The 19,391-nt window shown below is 39.7% G+C and overlaps 1 protein-coding gene across 7 annotated transcripts in view; it reads right to left on the minus strand.

Annotated features, from left to right (window-relative positions):
* LOC102513692 (proton-coupled amino acid transporter 2) overlaps positions 1-19,391 on the minus strand; it is a 62,682-nt gene that overhangs the window by 17,520 nt on the left and 25,771 nt on the right. The window contains exons 1-5 of one of the 7 annotated variants that reach the window (XM_006174643.3): positions 5,698-9,065; positions 4,901-5,111; positions 1,691-1,781; positions 1,016-1,104; positions 379-474 (exon numbers count right to left, since the gene is read on the minus strand). In XM_006174643.3, coding sequence (XP_006174705.2) covers positions 379-474; positions 1,016-1,104; positions 1,691-1,781; positions 4,901-5,111; position 5,698 — 488 coding nt within the window. In that variant the 5' untranslated portion in view covers positions 5,699-9,065. Of the gene's footprint in view, positions 1-378; positions 475-1,015; positions 1,154-1,690; positions 1,782-3,653; positions 4,881-4,900; positions 5,112-5,697; positions 9,066-18,811; positions 18,992-19,391 lie in introns of those variants that run through there. The other 6 variants (XM_032477135.1, XM_032477136.1, XM_032477140.1 and 3 more) reach the window with 6 other exon arrangements.

Raw genomic sequence — 19,391 nt, forward strand, 5'->3', positions numbered from 1 at the left:
ACCTGTACAGCAGCAACTAGTACTTCTTTCCTTCAAGGTACTTATCCCAGTGGTTACTAAGTAACTGTGTCCTAAACTAATGTCCACCTTTCCCACTGGACTATGGGTCCTGTGAGGGCAAAGCTTTGTTTGCTTTGTTCCCCACGGTATTTCTAGGGCCTAATTCTAATAAAGTGAATAACATTAAAGCTGCATAGCAAAGAAATGACCCTATTGCTGGGGATATACAAGGAGTGGGACCGGATAAGGAAGACTGCCAATGAACTCCTTCCATGTGAATTGCAATATTCTGTGTTACATAAGCCAAATTTCCAGGGAAGAGGGCATTCCTGACAGCCACATTTCTTCCCCACTTTGGGTCAAGCAAGAACAAGGTACCTTCCCCAATGTGCATGGTTCCGGAGCCAGGTGCTGGGGCTGGCTTCTAGTCCATGCATCACTGTATCCCCGTAGTCCATAAACGGTTTGTTAAGCCTGAAGGAGAGAGGACATACAGTTACCAAGAGGCAGTTTAATCTAAGATCATATACTGAGAAGTCAGGAGACACATAGCACAGCAGGACCTAGCTGGAGTGAGAAGAACACTGGGGCAGGGAACAAAGTATTTTGACACCTGGTGGTATTTCCTTGGTGGCTTGTTTTTCTTGCCTATTAAGTAGGGCAGTTACTACATAACAAGGGTAATAATATATACCTTGCGTGGGTACAGTAGTTTTCATATTCATGATCCCATTGGATCCTCATGACAATTCTCTGAGGCAGGGTTAGGCATGGATTGTTTATGCCCAATTTACAGATGAGCCAAGCAGATAGGCACAATGGCCTGATTGAGATCACCGAATGAGTCACATGGAGGAGTCTCACTTTAGGTCCCTGCCCTGAATGCTTTTCTCTTTTTCTTGGCCTTGTTGGAGGAAATTAAGAAGTAAACTCTTGTTTATATGAGGTATAATTCTGGGATGTCCCTGAGAACCAAGCACCAAAGGAACTGACATGAGAACACTGTTTTCCTCACCTGTGGCAGAAGTGCTGGGCACACCTGACCAGGATGTGCATACAATGGCAGGAGATGAGGCCCATGGCCAGCAAACTGAGCGGGCCCATCTAGAGGACGGGGATGCCAAGGGGCAAGGCAAGAGAGAAGAGAATGGATCTGTGAATAACATGGTAGGGAGGGATTTGGTAGTTCAGGTTTCATTCAAGACTCAAAGAACTATCTAGCAAACTGGTTTGCAAGGCATTTTTAGCAGTAACAGCTATACTTTGTTTTTTCTTTACTGAAGTATAGTTGATTTACAATGTTATATATTCTTTCAAATATGATCTCAAGTAGTACTCCAATAAAGTGTAAAAAGCAATTACAATGACGTGTTATGGTGGGAGTAGAGGACTCAGACTTCTGATGTTTAGTGGCCTTTGAGGCATCCCTCAGCACTAGTGTTTTACAGAGCACAACTGGAAAACTAGTCATCCAACCCCTGCACTCCACAAGGGAGGAAACTGAGGCTCAGCCAGTAGACAAATGACTTGCTAAGGCCACTCAAAGTCCATGGCAGAGCCAGAACTCAAACCCAGACTAGATGTCTAGACTCCAGGTTTAGACCAAGCTGCCTTTCAGTAAGACTACTCAATGTAAGACATTATAAACTCTTAGAGGCTGTCCTCCCCCACCTGTGGCAGCCCCTCTTACCAGGATGCCTGCATTCTTCACAGCCAGGGGTAGTCCCAGGATCCCTGTGCCTATGTTACCTTTCACCAGGTGAACCAAGGTCTGGAATGCTCTAAAGGAGAAGAAAAAGACTTGAGGATGTGGGTTCACGGAGGTGAGGAGATCTGACAGGCGAAATCCCTCCTCGTATGCCAAAACCTGAGTTAAGCTGGATAGGTGGGCTCCTGGCCACTTCCCAGTTCCCATAGATTTGCCTGGCACTCGTGGTCTCCTGTAGGGTGACCAACCATCTCAGTTTGCCCAATACTGTCCTGGTTTTAGCAGCTAACACTAAACATATGCCATTAGAACACTAACTATGTAATAGACATTATGCTAAGGATTATATATATTATCTCATGTAATCCTCTTGTCAAGACTAGAAAGTAGGTTATTGCTTTTATTTTTTCAGATGAGAAAACTGAGGAATAGAGATTTTTAAACTGACTTATCAAAGGATATATGAAAACTGAGGAATAGAGATTTTTAAAGTGACTTATCAAAGGATATACTGGGGAGGCAGAATTTGAACCCAGGACTGCGTCAGAGTCCCTGTTCCTCACCTCATTTCTACTGGACTGTCTCCTGGAAATGAGCCAGGACAGATGAGTAAAGGGACAGCCCCATTTCATAACTGAGGGAACTGAGGCTCAGAGAGGGGGCAGGGAATAGCCCAAGGTCATAGAACTAGTAGCAGATAAGGGACTGAACTCAGCGAAGAGGGGAAAGTGCAGGCAGCAAAAAGAAATCATTGTGACTTCTGAATGAAGAGGTCAAATAACTTGGGTCCCTAGATATGGTCTGTTGGGACAGGGTTATTCCGGGTTTGGTTTCCAGAGGAATTTTTCCTGCCAGGCCAGCACATCAAACTGGGGAATGGCATGTCTCCTCCTATCCTCCAAAAAAACAAAACCAAAAACTCAGACCCTTTTTTAAAGACTGATGTGAAGGTAGACCAGAAATTAGGTTTCAATCACCAAGGAGAAAGTTCTACGGAGGTATCCTCTCTAGTGGTGAAATAACAGACCAACCTATTTTTATACCTCTTTGTACCTGGACCAGGTTAAACCAAGGTGAGTATTACATCCACAACTTCAGAAATCTTGGAAATTTCCCATGAGAGACTTCCAGTGAGGAGACTTACTGTGAGGAGCAGCAGAGGTATTGTGGAAGGAGCCTGGTCCCTGGACAAACTAGGGACTAAGACTCAAGGCTACTACTTAACTAGCTGTGTTATCTTGGGCAACATGTCTGCTTTACTGAGCCTCTGTAAGTCTTAGGAGGAATGATGTTTTGAAAGAACTGCCCCAAACACCTGTATCTTTATGTTAATCCCTGAATCCTCTAGCTTCCTGAGGATCTGCCCATTGATTTGTTAAGGGTTAAAGAGAAAAATTGCCGGAGAAAGAGGGTGGAGAGTCTCTGCATGCCTTTCTCTCTCCCTGTGGGTGTCAACATTGCTGACGGAGCACTGCACACCACGGGCCTCCAATGATGGGCTTGTTTTGCAACTAGGATCAACGGGTCACTTTGAAATTTCTAACTAAAGGACTTAGGAAATCAGAATTCAACTTTGGGCCACTCAGCCAACTTAATAATACAATGAGCTGTGTAAAACACTGGGCTGGGAGGCAGTACACCTAGGTTCTAGCCCTAAGTCCTTTGGTGACTTTGGAATGTCACTGTAGTCACTGCAGTTGGCTTCTGGGGACTGAGCTTAGTGGCTTCGCTAAGCACACTTCGCACGCTTCGCCTTCGCAGCCATCCTGGGAGGAGCGAACTGTTATCTCACAGGGGAGAAATTAGAGTACCGAGAAGTTCCATCACTTGATCAGGCTGGTAAATAGCTAAAGTGGGAATTCAAACCCAGGTGAGGTGACCCCATAAGTACCATGCTTACCCAACCTGTTTACTACCTCCCTCCAAGTCATAAGCAAGTTCTCACCTGCTTTATTTCTTTGATTCTTAAGTAGCTAAAACTGCCATCAAATCATGTTTTAGTTCAGGGCATAAGAGCTAAGTGGTTCCTCCAAGACCTGTGATTGAGAAATAAACTCAGCAGTGGATGGCCCCAAGGCCTGGAGACCTCACTCTCAGGACTGCAATTTCTAAACAAGCCCCAGGACTAGCCCTTGGGCAACGGAAACACATCATAGCGCCAGTCACTGTGTCCATCCCTGAAATGTCCTGCAGGGTGGCAATGGAGAGGGGTTTGCCTGCCTCTTACAGTAACTGCCCCTCCTTGCTGCACACTGGCCCCCCCTCCCGCACAACCTTTCAGATTTAATTTCCACAGGCAACCTCCTTCAATTCACACTGCCACCAATTTATCCCTGTTTTGCAAAACGGAGGCATAGAGAAGGAAGGAGCAGAATCACAATGTGGACGCAAGTTTTCTTTCTACTGTACCGATGGTGTCAACATTTTCTTCTTAAAGTGCAGAACTTTATCACTATGCCAACCACCCCAGCTATTTTTCCTCAGTGAACTAGCCATGCTGCCTGAGTGGTAGAGGCAAAGGAAACGGGAGCCTGGTAGCTTGGCTCTCTTGCAGAAACCCTCTGAGTACACCCCTCCTTGTTAACGGTTAGAAAGCATTGCAAGGGATCCCCCGCTTCCCCTCAAACACAGTCCAGAGAGGTGGAAGAAATCAGACTCTTCCACAGTATTGCGCTTTACACATAGTCACTGCAGTTCTCAATTGAAGTAGAAGCCCAGGGAACTGCAGGAAGGAGGCAAGGAAGAGGAAATGCTTGGGTACCTGTGGTTTTAGCTCAAGTGTCACCTTCTCTTCCAAGAAGCTGGGGATTCTGCCCTCCCTCCCCAACATTATCAGAGTTGGCTAGGAACAAATCTGACTCCAGGGCTATACCTCAACTAAAACAAACAGACTCTAGAGCCACCACTGGATTCCAGCCGCCATCCTGCCAATGAGCCAGTGCATGTCCTTGGGTAATTTGTCTTAGTTTCACCACCTGCACGAGTTGGAGGGTGGATCACTATATCCTAAGGGCTTTCTGGTAGTCTTCCCTCCTGCCTCTTTAAGCTCTCAACTTGATTCAGCCTCTGACTGTATCTTTTGAGGCTCCTGCACGATGGCTTGTGGGCCAGACACACCCACCTTGGGGTTTTCGCCACTGCAAGCTTCCAGGCTGGAAGGCAGAAATGGGGATGGCAGAAAAAAGCACTCACGTTATGCCCTTCGTCGTTTCCAAGCCCGGCGATTCTGAAGGGCTCCCATCCAAGAAACCGGAGTCCTTGTTCTGCAGCTTCTCGGCACTTTGGGGAGGGGACTTGAGGTCCATTTTGAGGTCAACAGCTCCTGGGGGACCCTCAGCACTCTTTGTCATGGGCATGACTGCTTCAGAAAGACAGGGCTCCTGGCTATGGTCAGGGGTCTGCACTGAGCAGGAAGGTGTCTAGTCAGGTGCAAACTCCAGCTCAGTGGCTTGTGCCTTAGCAGGCTCTGGCCAAGCTAGAATGAAGCCCCGCCCACCTCCCCCGGAGGGTGCTCCTCCTGCCTGAAGAAGCCCAGTGGAAGAGGATCACTCTCCAGCAGGAGGAGAGGAAGGGAGGGTTTTGGGAAAGGAGTCATCCATGTTTACCTAATAACAGTAATGGCAACAGCGACTACAACACTGATCATTTTAAAAACTAATATTTATTAATCACTTCACTAAGGGATAGATACTCTCCCTAAGTGCTTTACCTTTATTTTCTCATTTAATCCTGTACATTAAATGATGAGGAAATCAGGCTCTGAACTAAATGGATCTGCCTAAGCTAGAAAGTGCCAGAGTAAGGACGAGAGCCCAGTGCATCAGGCTTTTTAACCAATGCCCTATTTCTGCCTCCAAGAGACTATCTACACACCCCCACCTCCTTATTCAACCCAGGACAGGGGCTTCACTTCTCACTGGCTGTGTATTTGTTGTAAGGCATCCTCTGGGAGCTCCCCTTTCTTAAGCTGGAAAAAAAGGAGCACTTACTCACCTCTAACTGCTTCTTAGCTTCTGTGAGGCTCCAGGGAGAGAGGAATGGGGATTCTTTTGGGAAGGGACGGAGAGGCAGAGATTGTACAACCCCTAGCCACACTTTACTGGGTAGGATGCTGGCATCAGGAGAGGCCGTGATCTGCCTAAGGTCACATGTGACAGTCAGGATAGAACTCTGCAGCTAAAGAAGGTTTTGGAGGTTTCTCTAGTGTTCCATTCTCTGTCATTATCTCTACTTCAGTGACAGATGAATGGGCCAAAATTTCCTCCTCCTTCAAAATTATAGCATTTTACTCAAGCCATACCACTCCCCGTACCATTATCCCATGTGCCATGAGCTTTACTTAAATGATCTCACAACTAACTGGTAGCAACTGAGATAGATTTGCCTGAGCCCCTCCCTTACATGGGGCCCTTTCCAAGGTCCTCCAGGCAATTTTGAATTTGTAATTTTGTATTCTTTTTCTTAAAGAGGCCCTCTCCACCCCTTACTTCTACCCACAACCTCATTCCCAGGGTATAAGCTTCAGGCCCCATAAAGCCTGTCTACTTTTCTGGGTAGCACTGTTATTTTGTTTTCACACATGTGGAAACTGAGGCTTGGGGAAGTAAACAATAGCTTGCTTAAGGCCACAACAACTCCTTCGCAGAGCCCAAACTCTGCCCTTGTCATATCTTTCTATCTCTGAAGCCTGTAGCTTTGACCACTACACTGACCCCTGGGTTTGAATACTGGCCCCACCCTTCAAGTTTCTTGCCCTGAATCAACGGAAACACTGCGTTTGAGAAAAATCCTCTATTCACTTGTCTGGCACCATTACATGGCAGTATTTCTGGCCTGAGGGGAGGCAAGATGCATCCTCTGGCCTGTTTATTCACAGCATTGAGAGTCCATAATGCAATTCTAATCTCAGATCTCATCCAACTGACAGGTCTTTGTTCTGGCTGAGGCAACAAGATTGGTCAATAAGATTGTCAAGGATCTTGAGATGTTCAGGTATAAGGCTAGTTCTTGTTTCCTCTCCAGTTGTGAGAAGACCCCAAGTTAATCTTCAAACCTTTGGGAAAGGGGTTGCTGGAATATCAGAATTTTGCTGGGGTCCTTTCCAGATATCAGGTAAACGAATACTTGCAGGGCACTGCCTGCAGGCTTCCAACTTGTACCACCTGTCCGCAGGCAGGAGGGCATCCTCCAGGGTGGGAGCCTCCAGATAAGCCCTTCTAACACTGGCCCAAGCATCTGCGGCTCTGGGTTCCACCACGGCTCTACCGTGAAGCTGATGTGACCCTAGGAAAGGTATTGCTCCTCTTTCCCCCTTGCTGACACGGGCACTAGGTTATAGAAGACTTTTGAAGAACTGAAGCCCCCAGGGCCTGTGCTTTTCATTCTCAATGGATGCTGAGATACAGGCCTAGCTTCCCTTGGGGCACAAGCAACTTATGTGAGGACTGCCTAAACTGCTTGACATCTGCACAGACAGTGGAACAAATGGGATTTTAATCATGATAATCTTTTATCATCCTTTAGAATAACTAGGGAGCCTTGTCTTTTTTTTTTTTTAACGGCAGTTTGGAAAGTTGGTGTGTTATCAGAACCATCTGGGAAGATAATAAAGCACAGAGAGACCCAGACTCACTGAAGTAGGAAGAATTTGGGCCTTTTTGTTTTTACTACATTCCCCAGGTGGTTCTGATACTGGCCAGAATTTGAGTTCTAGTATTCTATGGAGTAGGAGGATTTGCCCACTCTTTAATAGATACCCGAGGCAGAGATCTGGGGAATGCTTTGCCTGAGGTGGTATAATCTATGGAAATGAACACAAGTACTCTTTTGGGCTGGAAGTTAGGGACTTCAGAAACAACAATGCAACCAATACATAAGTGAAATTTATTACCTTATCCTTGTTCCCTCAGGCACCTTTTCATTGCCTGTGGCTGTTTACTGCGGTTCTCCCATTGCCTAGATAATAATTCTAATACTAACTCACTTGTGCCTAGCTTTAGACTAAGTGTGTTACATAAGGTAGGCACTATTAATTATCCTCAATTTATAGATGAGGAAACCCAGGCTCAGAGAGTTTACTTCACTCGCCTAAGGTGACACAGTTAGTATTAGAGGCAGAGCTCTGATTTGAATTCAAGCCTCTGAAGCTGTAGTTTAGTTATCCTGTTCCCCTACTGTGCCTAATGCATAGTAGAAACTCCAAAATTAAAAAACAAAAACAAAAACAAAAAACACTCCCATGTACATAGCTTATGTGGTTTAAGACTTTGGGGTTTCATGCATCAATCAAATTTCCAAATGAATTTTAGAGACTGGCATTTGAAAACAAAAGATGTGTCTGTCATTCTGGTAAACAAAGAGTAGTGCCTGTCATTCCATTTCTACAACCTCAAGCCGATCAAGTCAGTTGCCGACTGATACTGACAGTGTGCCCTGAGGGGAATTCTGTGCTTTGGATACTGGCCCTAGGTAGTTAAGATGCGTATCTAAGGAATAACTTCAATGAACCCAAATTCTTGTACCTTCCCATACAAATAAAAGCACTACAACTTTTAACTTGAGATATGTGTTCCTTGTGATTAGTAGTGGTCTTTTGATGTTTGTTTGTATTTTTTCCCAGCAAAAACTCATATATCCTGGTTCCACCCTTATCTCTTCGGAGCACTTCCTCAGAGGTATCTGAGGCTGTCTCCCGGGCTATAGTCCTCAGTAAGTTCCCCAAATAAAACTTAACTGACAACTTTTATGTTGCGCAATTTTCTTTCAGTTGACAATTCAGGTGACTATGAAGGGATCCAGAGCAGACTTTTCTCCTTTGTCTGAACTCAATGAGGATCCAGAATCTTCATACTAACAGCAGCCCCTTGTGCCTGTCTGCTCCTTGGTGAGTCCAGACGAAATTTAGGTGAGCCTCTCTTTTGTATTGGATTTCCCTTTATTGGCTGATGACCCTAACTTTTATTTGGTGGTGGATAAACTCTTTGTTTTTATTTGGTGGTAGATAAGCTCTTTCAAGGTTTTTTTTTGAAATTAGTTTCAAGAAGTGGTACCTGGGTTACCCAGTTAAAAAAAACTCTAAGTAAGTTCGTATTGGGTGATTAGGTAGGAGACTGGCCTGTTGTTTCCCTTAAATTGGCTACTTTAATAGAATTTGTCAGAATTAAAGTGAAAATAAAGCATGAGAGTTTTCAGCTCCAAAGAGGAAAAGGGGCATCTCCTCCCGGCCAGCAACTGCTTTCTCAGGCAACTGAGAAACTTGCAGGAGTGGTGGAGGCAAGTTCTCATTCCCTGTAGCAGCCCCACAGAGAAACCCACTCATTTAATCAAGAAAACTTGCTTGTTCAGGGACCACACATAAAAGCTGGCCACTCAGTGATGTGAGCACCTATGACGATTTTAGACTGCCAGAGGGAGAAATCAAGACATATAATACAGCTGAAACAACTCTTGGATGACATGTAGATGAATTAAGCTCACAAACAGCACAGTGACCCATCACACAATCATTACTAGCAGTTTTATCTTGACAAACCAACCTGAATGGGAAACAAAGCTTTCAAAATTAAAGAAAAAGGAGTAATAGGTTACCAGCCTTCAACTAACACCCCAGCCAGGTTCATGTACATTACTTATAGAATTTACACTTGCAAATACTTACTTATTTTGGAAAATTACACTAAGGGAGATCTCAACCTAAAATGGCCAACTTGGGGTTTTTCAGACATTCCAAAATTAATTTTTGTGTGTGTCCACAGCTAGAGAAAGCTGGCCATAAGATCAAACAGACTGAATAGAATGCTTATTTTGATTGGTATTTAGAAACTTCTAAAAGAGGAAATGATAAAGTAACTTCTTTGCAGGAAATCAACCCAAAAATTGCTTGAAACAATATTAGAGTTTAAAAAAAAGCTGCTAGTGCTAACCTTGCCTCTCCCTCTGCTACTCCCTCATAACTGCCTGACCCAGATGCTCTCTCTTTCTTCTGTCACCTTCACCTTCTGCTGTTCCCCCCAGCCCCTGCCAGTAAAGCCCCTGCATTTCTCTCCTTGTGCCTCTAAGATGTAAATGTTCTAACTGATCTTCTTAGGCATTTTGTTCTGTGTTTTGAGAGTTTGTCCTCTGCCATCCAGAAGGTACATTCAAAAAGACTAGGATTCCAAACAGTCTTTTTATCTGGCTGTGCCAACTCTCAAGGAATTTTATCATAAGGGGTCCCAGTGGATAAGAGGTCTTTGTCATCTCAACCTTTGTTGCATCACCTGTACACTGAAGGCCTTTACTTTCTTAGACTTTTTTGGGAGTAAACTTTCTAGATCTTGTAAAGACTGCATCTTTTGTACTCTCTTTTGTGAATGCATCTTGTATCTTGAATGGTTTGGGTTGCTATTAAAATACTATTCGCCAACAGCTAGACAAATGGATCCTTTAAGTTGGAGAAACTTCTAAATTGGTGATTTTTTAAGAGAACTCTCTTACAAATAGCTGTTTTTTATTGGTACCTATTAAAAGACCAAATTAGAACGTGTATACAAAAAATATAACAGTTAACCGTCATACTTTGGTAACCGTAAGTTTGCTTTCTATGTATGTGAGTCTGTTTCTGTTTTACAAATAAGTTCATTTGTGTCATTTTAAAAATTCCACACATAAGTGATATCATATGATATTTGTTTTTCTCTTTCTGATTTACTTTACTTAGATAATCTCTAGGTCCATCCATATTGTGGAAAATGGCATTATTCCATTCTCTTTTATGGCCACAACTTCTTTATCCAATCATCTGTTGATGGACATTAGGTTGATTCCATGTCTTGGCTATTGTAAATTGTGCTGCTATGAACACGGGGGTGAATGTATCTTTTCAAATTAGTTTTCTCCAGATATATGCCAAGAAGTAGAATTGCTGGATCATATGGTAAGTCTGTTTTGAGTTTTTTAAGGACTCCCCATACTGTTTTCCACAATGGCTGCACCAAACTACATTCCCACCAACAGTGTAGGAGGGAACCCTTTTCTCCACACCCTCTCCAGCATTTATCTTTTGTGGACTTTTTAACGATGGCCATTCTGACTGGTGGGAGGTGATACCTCATTGTAGTTTTGATTTGTATTTCTCTGATAATTAGTGATATTGAGCATCTTTTCATGTGCCTATTGGCCATCTATATGTTTTCATTGGAGAGATATCTGCTTAGGTCATCTGCCCATTTTTCAATAGGGCTGTCTGGCTTTTTCTTATTGAGTTGTATGAGCTGTTTGTACATTTTGGAACTTAAGCCCTTATCAGTCACATCACTTATCATTTGCAAATATTTTCTCCTGGTGTGCACATTGTTTTTTCATTTTGTTTATGGTTTCCTTTGCTGTGCAAAAATATATAAGTTTAATTAGGTCCCATTTGCTTATTTTCTTTTATTTCTGTTGCCTTGGGAGACTGACCTAGGAAAACATTCTTAAAATTTTTGTCAGAGAATGTTCTATATTCTCTTCTAGGAGATTTATGGTGTCCTTTCTTATGTTTAAGTCTATAAGCCATTTTGAGTTTATATTTGTGTATGGTATGAGGGAGTGTTCTAACTTCACGAATTCATACACGGCTGTCCAGCTTTCCGAACACCACTTGTCAAAGAAATTGTACATTTTCTCCATTGTATATTCTTGCTTCCTTCTCAAAGATTAATTGACCATAGGTGTCTGGGTTTATTTCTGGATTCTCTGTTCTCTTCCATTGATCTATATGTCTGTTTTTGTGCCAGTACCATGCTGTTTTGATTACTGTAGCTTTGTAGTATAGTCTGAAGTTTGGGAAGGTTATGCCTCCAGCTTCACTCTTTTTCTTCAGTATTTCTTTGGCAATTTGGGGTCTTTTGTGATTCTATATAAATTTTAGAATTATTTGTTCTAGTTCTGTGAAAAATGTCCTGGTTAATTTGATAGGAATCACATTAAATCTGTAGATTGCTTTGGGTAGTATGACCATTTTAACAATATTAATTCTTCCAATCCAAGAGCGTGGGATATGTTTCCATTTCTTTAAATCACCTTTAATTTCCTTTATCAATGTTTTATAGTTCTCAGCGTATACATCTTTTACCCCCTTAGTCAAGGTTTAGTCCTAAGTATTTTCTCTTTTTGATGTGATTTTAAAAGGGATTTTTTTTTAACTTTCCTTTTCTGATATTTCATTGTTAGTGTAAAGAAATGCAACAGATTTCTCTATGTTAGTCTTGTATCCTGCTACCTTCCTGAATTCATTTATCAGCTGTAGTAGCTTCTGTGTGGAGTCTTTAGGGTTTTCTATATACAGTATCATGTCATCTGCATATAGTGACAATTTTACCTCTTCCCTTCCAATGTAGATGCCTTTTATTTCTTTTTCTTGTCTGATTGCTATGCTAGGACTTTCAAAACTATGTTGAATAGAAACTGTGAGAGTGGGCATCTTTGTCTTGTACTAAATCTTAGTGGGAAGGCTTTCAATTTTTCAGCGTTGAGTATTGTGCTGGCTGTAGGTTTGTCATAAATAGCTTTTATTATGCTGAGATATGTTTCCTCTATACCCACTTTGGTGAGAGTTTTTATCATGAATGAATGTTGAATTTTATCAAATGCTTTTTCTGCATCTATTGAAATGATCATGTGGTTTTTGCCCTTTTCTTTGTTGTTGATGTGGTGTATCACATTGATTGATCTGTGTACGTTGAACCATTCTTCTGATTCTGGGATTAATCTGAATTGATCATAGTGTATGATCTTTTTTATGTGTTGTTGGATTTGGTTTGCTAATATTTTGTTGTGAGTTTTTGCTTCTATATTAATCTGAGATTTTGGCTTGTAATTTTCTTTTTGGGTAGTGTCTTTGTCTGGTTTTGGTATCAGGCTTCATAGAATGGGTTTAGAAATGTTCCTCTCTATTCAATATTCTGGAAGAGTTTGAGGAGGATAAGTATAAGTCCTTCTTTGTATGTTTGGCAGAATCCCCAGTGAAGCTATTCTGTCCTGGACTTTTGTTTGCAAGGATTTTTTTTTTTTTCTTTTCCATTCCAGATTCTCTTTCACTTCTAGTGATTGGTCTGTTCAAATTATCTATTTCTTTTTGATTCAATTTTGGTAGACTGTATGTTTCTAGAAACTTGTCTATTTCTTCTAAGTTGTCCAATTTGTTGACATATAATTGTTCATAGTATTCTTTTTTTTTTTTTTTTTTGTATTTCTTGGAATCAGTTGTACTTTCTCTTCTTTCATTTCTTACTTTGTTTATTTGTGTCCTCTCTTTTCTTCCTGGTGAGCCTGCCCAGAGGTTTGACAATTTTGTTTACTCTTTCAGAAAACCAGCTGTTGGTTTTATTGATTCTTTCATTTCTGTTTTATTTATTTCCTTCCTGATCTTTATTCTTTCCTTCTACTGACTTTAGGTTTTGTTTGTTCTTCTTTTTCTAATTCTTTTAGGTGGTAGGTTAGATTGTTTATTTGAGATATCTCTTGTTTTCTGAGGAAGGCCTGTATCACTATGAACTTCCCTCTTAAGACTGCTTTTTTCCCTTAAATTAAGAACTCTTTTAATTTAAAACAAACAAACAAACAAATCTGATTTGGGAAGTCTTATTTGTGGTCTTGGTTTCCCCTCAAAGGGTCTTACAGATGCTAATAAAAACATTAGATTAATTAATGTTAATTAGGTTGATTAACAGGGGACTAAGAAGCAGCTGAGGGGAAGGTCAAGAGACTTCTTCCCAAAAAGGTGAAACTTTTAAGAGTACTCTTCCCAACAGTATGGAAGGCTTTAGATGGTTATTAAGAAATAGAATAAATAAAGTGGATATTGATGGCGTTAAAACAAAGGTTTTGATACAACACCACCCAAAGCTGGATGGGCCAAAGGGACTCCCTATTGGTCACGCCAACATTAAAAGGACCAAAGAAGTCTACTCTATTTACCTCTAATTAAAAAAAAAAAATTTATAAGGCTGGAAGAAAATTACACAGAGATACTTGATAAGCAATTTGCTTGGGGGCAACAGTTAGACCAATTAATCAGGTTAAAGACTGACAAAAGGGCCTGAGCCCCTTGGCTCAATCCTTCCCCAGGAACCCCAAAGCCTTTTATACAAAAATGGATAAAATGGCTGGGGGATAAAAGGGAAAGTTTCTGGGACTCCAAGCTAAGACTTGTTGATTGGGTTCTAAGGGAAGCTAAAGTTAAAGGTATGAGTTGATACAACTGAGATAAAAGTCTATAAAAATTGGTGTATTTGAATGGGCTTATATAAGATGGTTACATCTCTTTGCTTAATTATTTTACAGAATAGACATTATGTCTCACTGGGGAATGCTTTCCCTGCCTGGTATTATAAGACAAGGCTTATAAATCCGCCTCCAAAGCAATATTAATTAAAATACTAAAATACCAAAAGAAACCACTACAGTTACCTGAGCCCACACAACATGAAGTAAAAACTGGGGGTTAATATTCAGGAGCTAGGAAAAGTAATAATGGAGATTTTTTTTGCCCCTAGGATAAATTGCTCTGGATTTAACTTGTGTATTCAGAAAAAGGGCCTTTTGTTGAATGCTTTGTGAAAACTTCTGAAAAGGCATGATAAACTGAATCCTTAAGTTCTAGAACATAGAACTCTTGGTTTCCGGGTTAGTTGGAAATCTTGTCACTAATTAAAAAGCAAATTAAGGAAAATGTAGTTGGGCAAATCAATCTTTTGATATTATTTAGGTGGCATGACAGTTCTTTGGGGGATTAAAAGCAACTGTCTTTTTTGTTTGTTTGTTTGTTTTATTTTCCAGATGGAGGTCATTAGGTTTCCTTATTTATTTTTGATAGAGGTACTGGAGATTGAACCCAGGATCTCATGCACGCTAGGATCCACTCTATGACTGAGCTATACCCTCTCCCCCGAAAAGCAACTATCTTTGTCTTGCAGCTCTCTACATAACAGAAATGTAAACACCCACATTGACCTGAGACTGAGCCTAATTAGCTCAATCAAGTAGAAACTGAAACCAAAGGGAAAAAGAGCTTTTTAAACTCAAACTGCTAAAAAGGCTCCTTCACCCAAAATCTAATTCATAGTCTCCAGAAGGATTTATCCAGGACAAATATAAATCTTAAAAGTCTTCTCCACAAATAGTAAAAAGCCTTAGTCATCTGAGCAAATAAATTTAAGTCATTTCAACTGTGATTTACAAACTAGTAAGTTTATATTGTAACACCGGATTCATGACTAAGTTTTAAAAATCAAACTATAAGATCTCTGGTTATGTCTGTTTAAATGTCTTTGTGTGCATTACACATGTATGTCTCTACCTTCAGATAGTATTACCAAAATTAAATTTGTAGAAGAGCTTTATTTAACTGACTTAAAAGGAAATGCTTACAAGTTAAATATTTCTAAATGTAACAGAAACTAGCCCAAATGAATTTCAAGTTCACAAGATCTAGGAAATATTCAATATTAAATTAATATTAGTTACTAAAACTTAAGTTTGTTGGTTTAGCTAATATAGACATCTGTTACTTTTATTGCACCTAGGTTTACTAATAGTTAAATAAGGTCATATTATCTATGTTATAAAATTCATTGGTAAGAAAAATGGCTGACTTGGTTTAACGTCTCATAAATGTTTCATGTGTAATTTAAACACAATTGTTGGGAAAAGTGAATTAAATAGATATAGATGGAATAAGAGCTTTTAAGTGATCTCTTTTAAGAATAAATATGTTTCATGGTATGTCTACTTAAAATTAATTTCTCCAGATTTTTGGTAACTTGAAGCTTTAGAGTTTTGCCAAGTTAAGCTAAATAATGAAAGCTCATTAAGTATCTATATCATTCCCAAATAAAATAAGATACTGAGACATTCATTATTGAATACAGGCTTCCTTTTGCAGAGAAACTAAAGGTATTTAGGACTACTAATAAAAATGTTTGGTGCTACACTGAAAATTTTTCTATAAAAAAGCACATATTTTTAAAAATCACAATGTTTATAAGTTTGCCAACCTACAGAATACTAATATAAAAGGGAGTTCATAATTGCTTACTTCTTAGTTTTCACTAGAAATTAAAGTTTTTAAAAGTTCAGAATTCTAATTAATATATGTAGGTAAAACTACTAAAATTAATAAGGAGAACAACTTTATATGAAAGGAAAAGGTATAAGGAATGGAAATGTATTTTGTTAAGGGAAAAGAAAATAATTTTTTCCTGGAGAAAGAGAAAGAAAGGGAAAAACATAGGACAAAATCTGAAAGTAAAAAAGAAAGTTGTAAAACGTTTGTGGGAAAGGAACTCTGAGAAAAGTTTTGCTCATGGTTAAGACTGGCTAAGATTAAAATAAAAAAATAGATTTTAATATCAAAAGCTGGTACAAACTATTATGCTACACACCAGAAATTGACACAACATTGTATATTCACTATAATTGAAAAAACAAGTAAAAAAAGAAAAAGGTGACAAAACTAGAATTTGGTTTTCTATGTTAAGAGAACAAAGTTTTCTTGGAATATTGATCTACTTTTGATAATGGGTTGTAAATTTTCTTTACCATTTAAGTTATCTGCTGTAACTTTCTGTATTTGTCCTTAAAATTGTTTATTGCCACTCTGGTTGAATGAGTAAGTATTGTTTTGCAGTGATCTATGATCCTAATTGACCAAGTGTTTTAAAACCTTTTGATATCTTTGACAGACTCAATTCTAAATGAAGTTCTTTTGACCTCTAGCTAACTTTGGGATGCCTCAAAGGACCCCTGAAACACCACCAAAAGAGAGAGATTAAACTAGTTAGGTTTATTTTCTATGTTTAATTACATGGGAAACATTGTCAAATAAGTGGCAGTAAACCTTCTTGGGTTATGGTGTATGGGTATGTATCATTAACATAGATATTACAAAAATTATATGGAATTCCTAAAAATCTGGTAAGTCCGGTATAATCATTATCAGTCATAATTCTAGTTATTTTAGAATGTTGTATGTCACAGAAATAACCAAGTTTCTTTGTCAGCTGCATGTAATCAGATCTTTAACCATGCCATTTAAAGTCATCTGTCATTGCTTTACTCTGATGCTTGAAGATTTTTCAAGAAGATTCATAAAAGGGACTTTTTGACAAATAAGGTTCCTAATGACTTTTAGATCATATTACCAAACAGGGTAAGAAATTACAAAACTCTAATGGAAAACCTGATGCCTTCATCCAGATCAACAGGAATTAACTGCATAGGACTGAATGAACAGATAAATATGATTTATAATTTTATGACTTTTTGTCTGAACTATTACAGGCTTTTAATCTTTGTTTTCTAGAAAATTTTTCCTTTTATGCTAACTATGACCTACATCAAGTTGATAAAGTATACCTTTATAAATGAAGATGAAATATTTATCTTTTTCTCTGCCTGATCTGTCCAGAATTTGGCTTCTCCAGCTGGTTCCCCTCTGAACTTGATAGTTTATTGTGATTCAAATTACAACTACTTATACTAATCATTGTTTTAAATTGTTCTCTCTTCATTGTATTCAAAAGGTTTATGCTTTGTGTCTCTCTCTGGTGTACTATGATTTTATTAATGTTACTAGCTATATTACTTATATCCTGTCTATCTCTTAAGATTGCTATCTCTGGCTTTACCCAATGTGTAATCAGGCCTCCAACAAAATTAATGATGGCTAAATGTCTTGAGGCAATTGATCAGATATATAACTCTATATAAAATAATTGTAATAGTGCAACTCTAGATACAGGAAGAAGCAACAAGGGAAAACAGTTCCTGGATCATAATAAACTAGTAAAACAGTTGATACAGAGAATTTTGGGTTATCAACAGGGCCTAACCCAAAAAATAGACCATTCAGTGGCTTACCAACAAAATCCTTGTCTGATTTAGTAATGAGACTTCCTAGCACCCTGGGACAAACTGGTCATGAAACTGGTCCCAAAACGTGGTCAATTTTATGACCCACAGGGAACACTATAAACAAAGAATGGTGCCTGCCATTCCAGTTCTACAAGGATAAAGCCATTAGCCACTGCAGTCTCCCACTGACAGTGCACCCTGGAGCATTCAGGAAGCATTTTATGCTTTGGATACGGGCCCAAGATAGTTAAGATGTATATCTAAGGAATGATTTCAATGAACTGAGATTCTTGCATCTTCCCATTCAAAAAAGGCACAAAATCCTTAACTTGAGATGTATGTTCTTCGTGATTAGCAGTAGTCTTTTCATGTTTGACTACCTTTCTTCTCAGTTAAAAAACCTTCTGTATATCCTAATTCCTCCCTTATTTCTTTGGAGCACTTCCTCAGAGGCATCTGAGAGGCTGTCTCGCGGACTATAGTTGTCAGTAAGGTTCCCGGATAAAGCTTAACTTGCACTTTTTACTTTATGTTTTTTCTTACAGCTGACACATTGCCAAATTCTCATTTTTCTCTGTAAGGATCTTAAAAATATCCCTGTTATTTCTTAAAAGAAAGAACATTTCAACCCCTCAATGCTGAAGGACGCATCTCGGGATAAAGACACTGTTTTAATGCTAAGAGTACTCCTCCCCTTTCTCGTAAGTCAAAGCTCTGTTCCTTTGGTTCCTCATTGTGAAATGATGAGCACATTTATTGTTTTCCAGGCAAAAGGGAGGATTCAATGAGAAAAGGGACAAGTACAGGACCTGAATCACAGTTAGTGCCCCAGAGAGGGGGGCTATTTTTATTATATCACTTCATTACTAGAGGGAACTTGAAAGGTCATGTTGTTGAGCAGTACTATCTCACCAATCAGGGAACTGAGGCCCAAGAGGGGAAGGGACACAGTGGTGCCATGGCAGGACTGAGACTGTAACCCAGCCCAGGTCTCCTGACTTCCCAGCCCTGTTGTTTTCACCATTTCCCAAGCACCCTGAAATGTAGTAAAAACAGGAAGTTTATTTCATTCATTCAACAAATATTTGCCAAGTCACTACCATATTCTGAATGCTGCTGTAGGACCAGGAAGAAGGAGAACAAGCAGAACAAGTGCCTGTGCCTTAGCTAGAGCTGCACAACAGAGTACAGCAGGCCGCGTGGCTTTAACACAAACATTTATTTTCTCACAATTCCGGGGGCTGGAAGTCCCAGGTCAGGGTCTGGCAGGGTCAGCTCCTGGTGAGAGCTCTCTTGTAGACGGCTGCCTTTTCCCTATGTCCTCACATGGTCTTCCTGGGGTGTGTGTGTGTGTGTGTGTGTCTCCAAGTCATGTCAGGAGGTTCTGTATCTTCCATGTAGTAGATGCAGCTATGATAAGGACAAATGAGATCATGCCTGTAAACTACTTAGCACATGGGAAACATTCAATAAATACTGTGCTATTCATTCTCCTTTTTAATGATGAGTATGAATTACTCAGAAAACTAAATCAAAGTGGTCACACTAGTATTTTTCCAAACATTTTTATTCACACATTAGATTAATGAATGAGAATTTCTATTCTTTAGGGCTATTAATTTATAGTAGCCAAAAATCAATTAGGTCATATACACAAGAAAAAAGGTATCTTGGTTTAGATTTTTTTTTAAGAAAGAAAAATGACATGATTGCATTTTCAGGGAGAGATATTATTAATAATAACCAAAATTTATTGAATCACTTCTAAGTCACTTCTCAGCACTGAGCTTACATAGATTATTTCTAATTA

Source organism: Camelus ferus, chromosome 3 (genome assembly GCF_009834535.1).
Source record: "Camelus ferus isolate YT-003-E chromosome 3, BCGSAC_Cfer_1.0, whole genome shotgun sequence".
NCBI lineage: Eukaryota > Metazoa > Chordata > Mammalia > Artiodactyla > Camelidae > Camelus > Camelus ferus.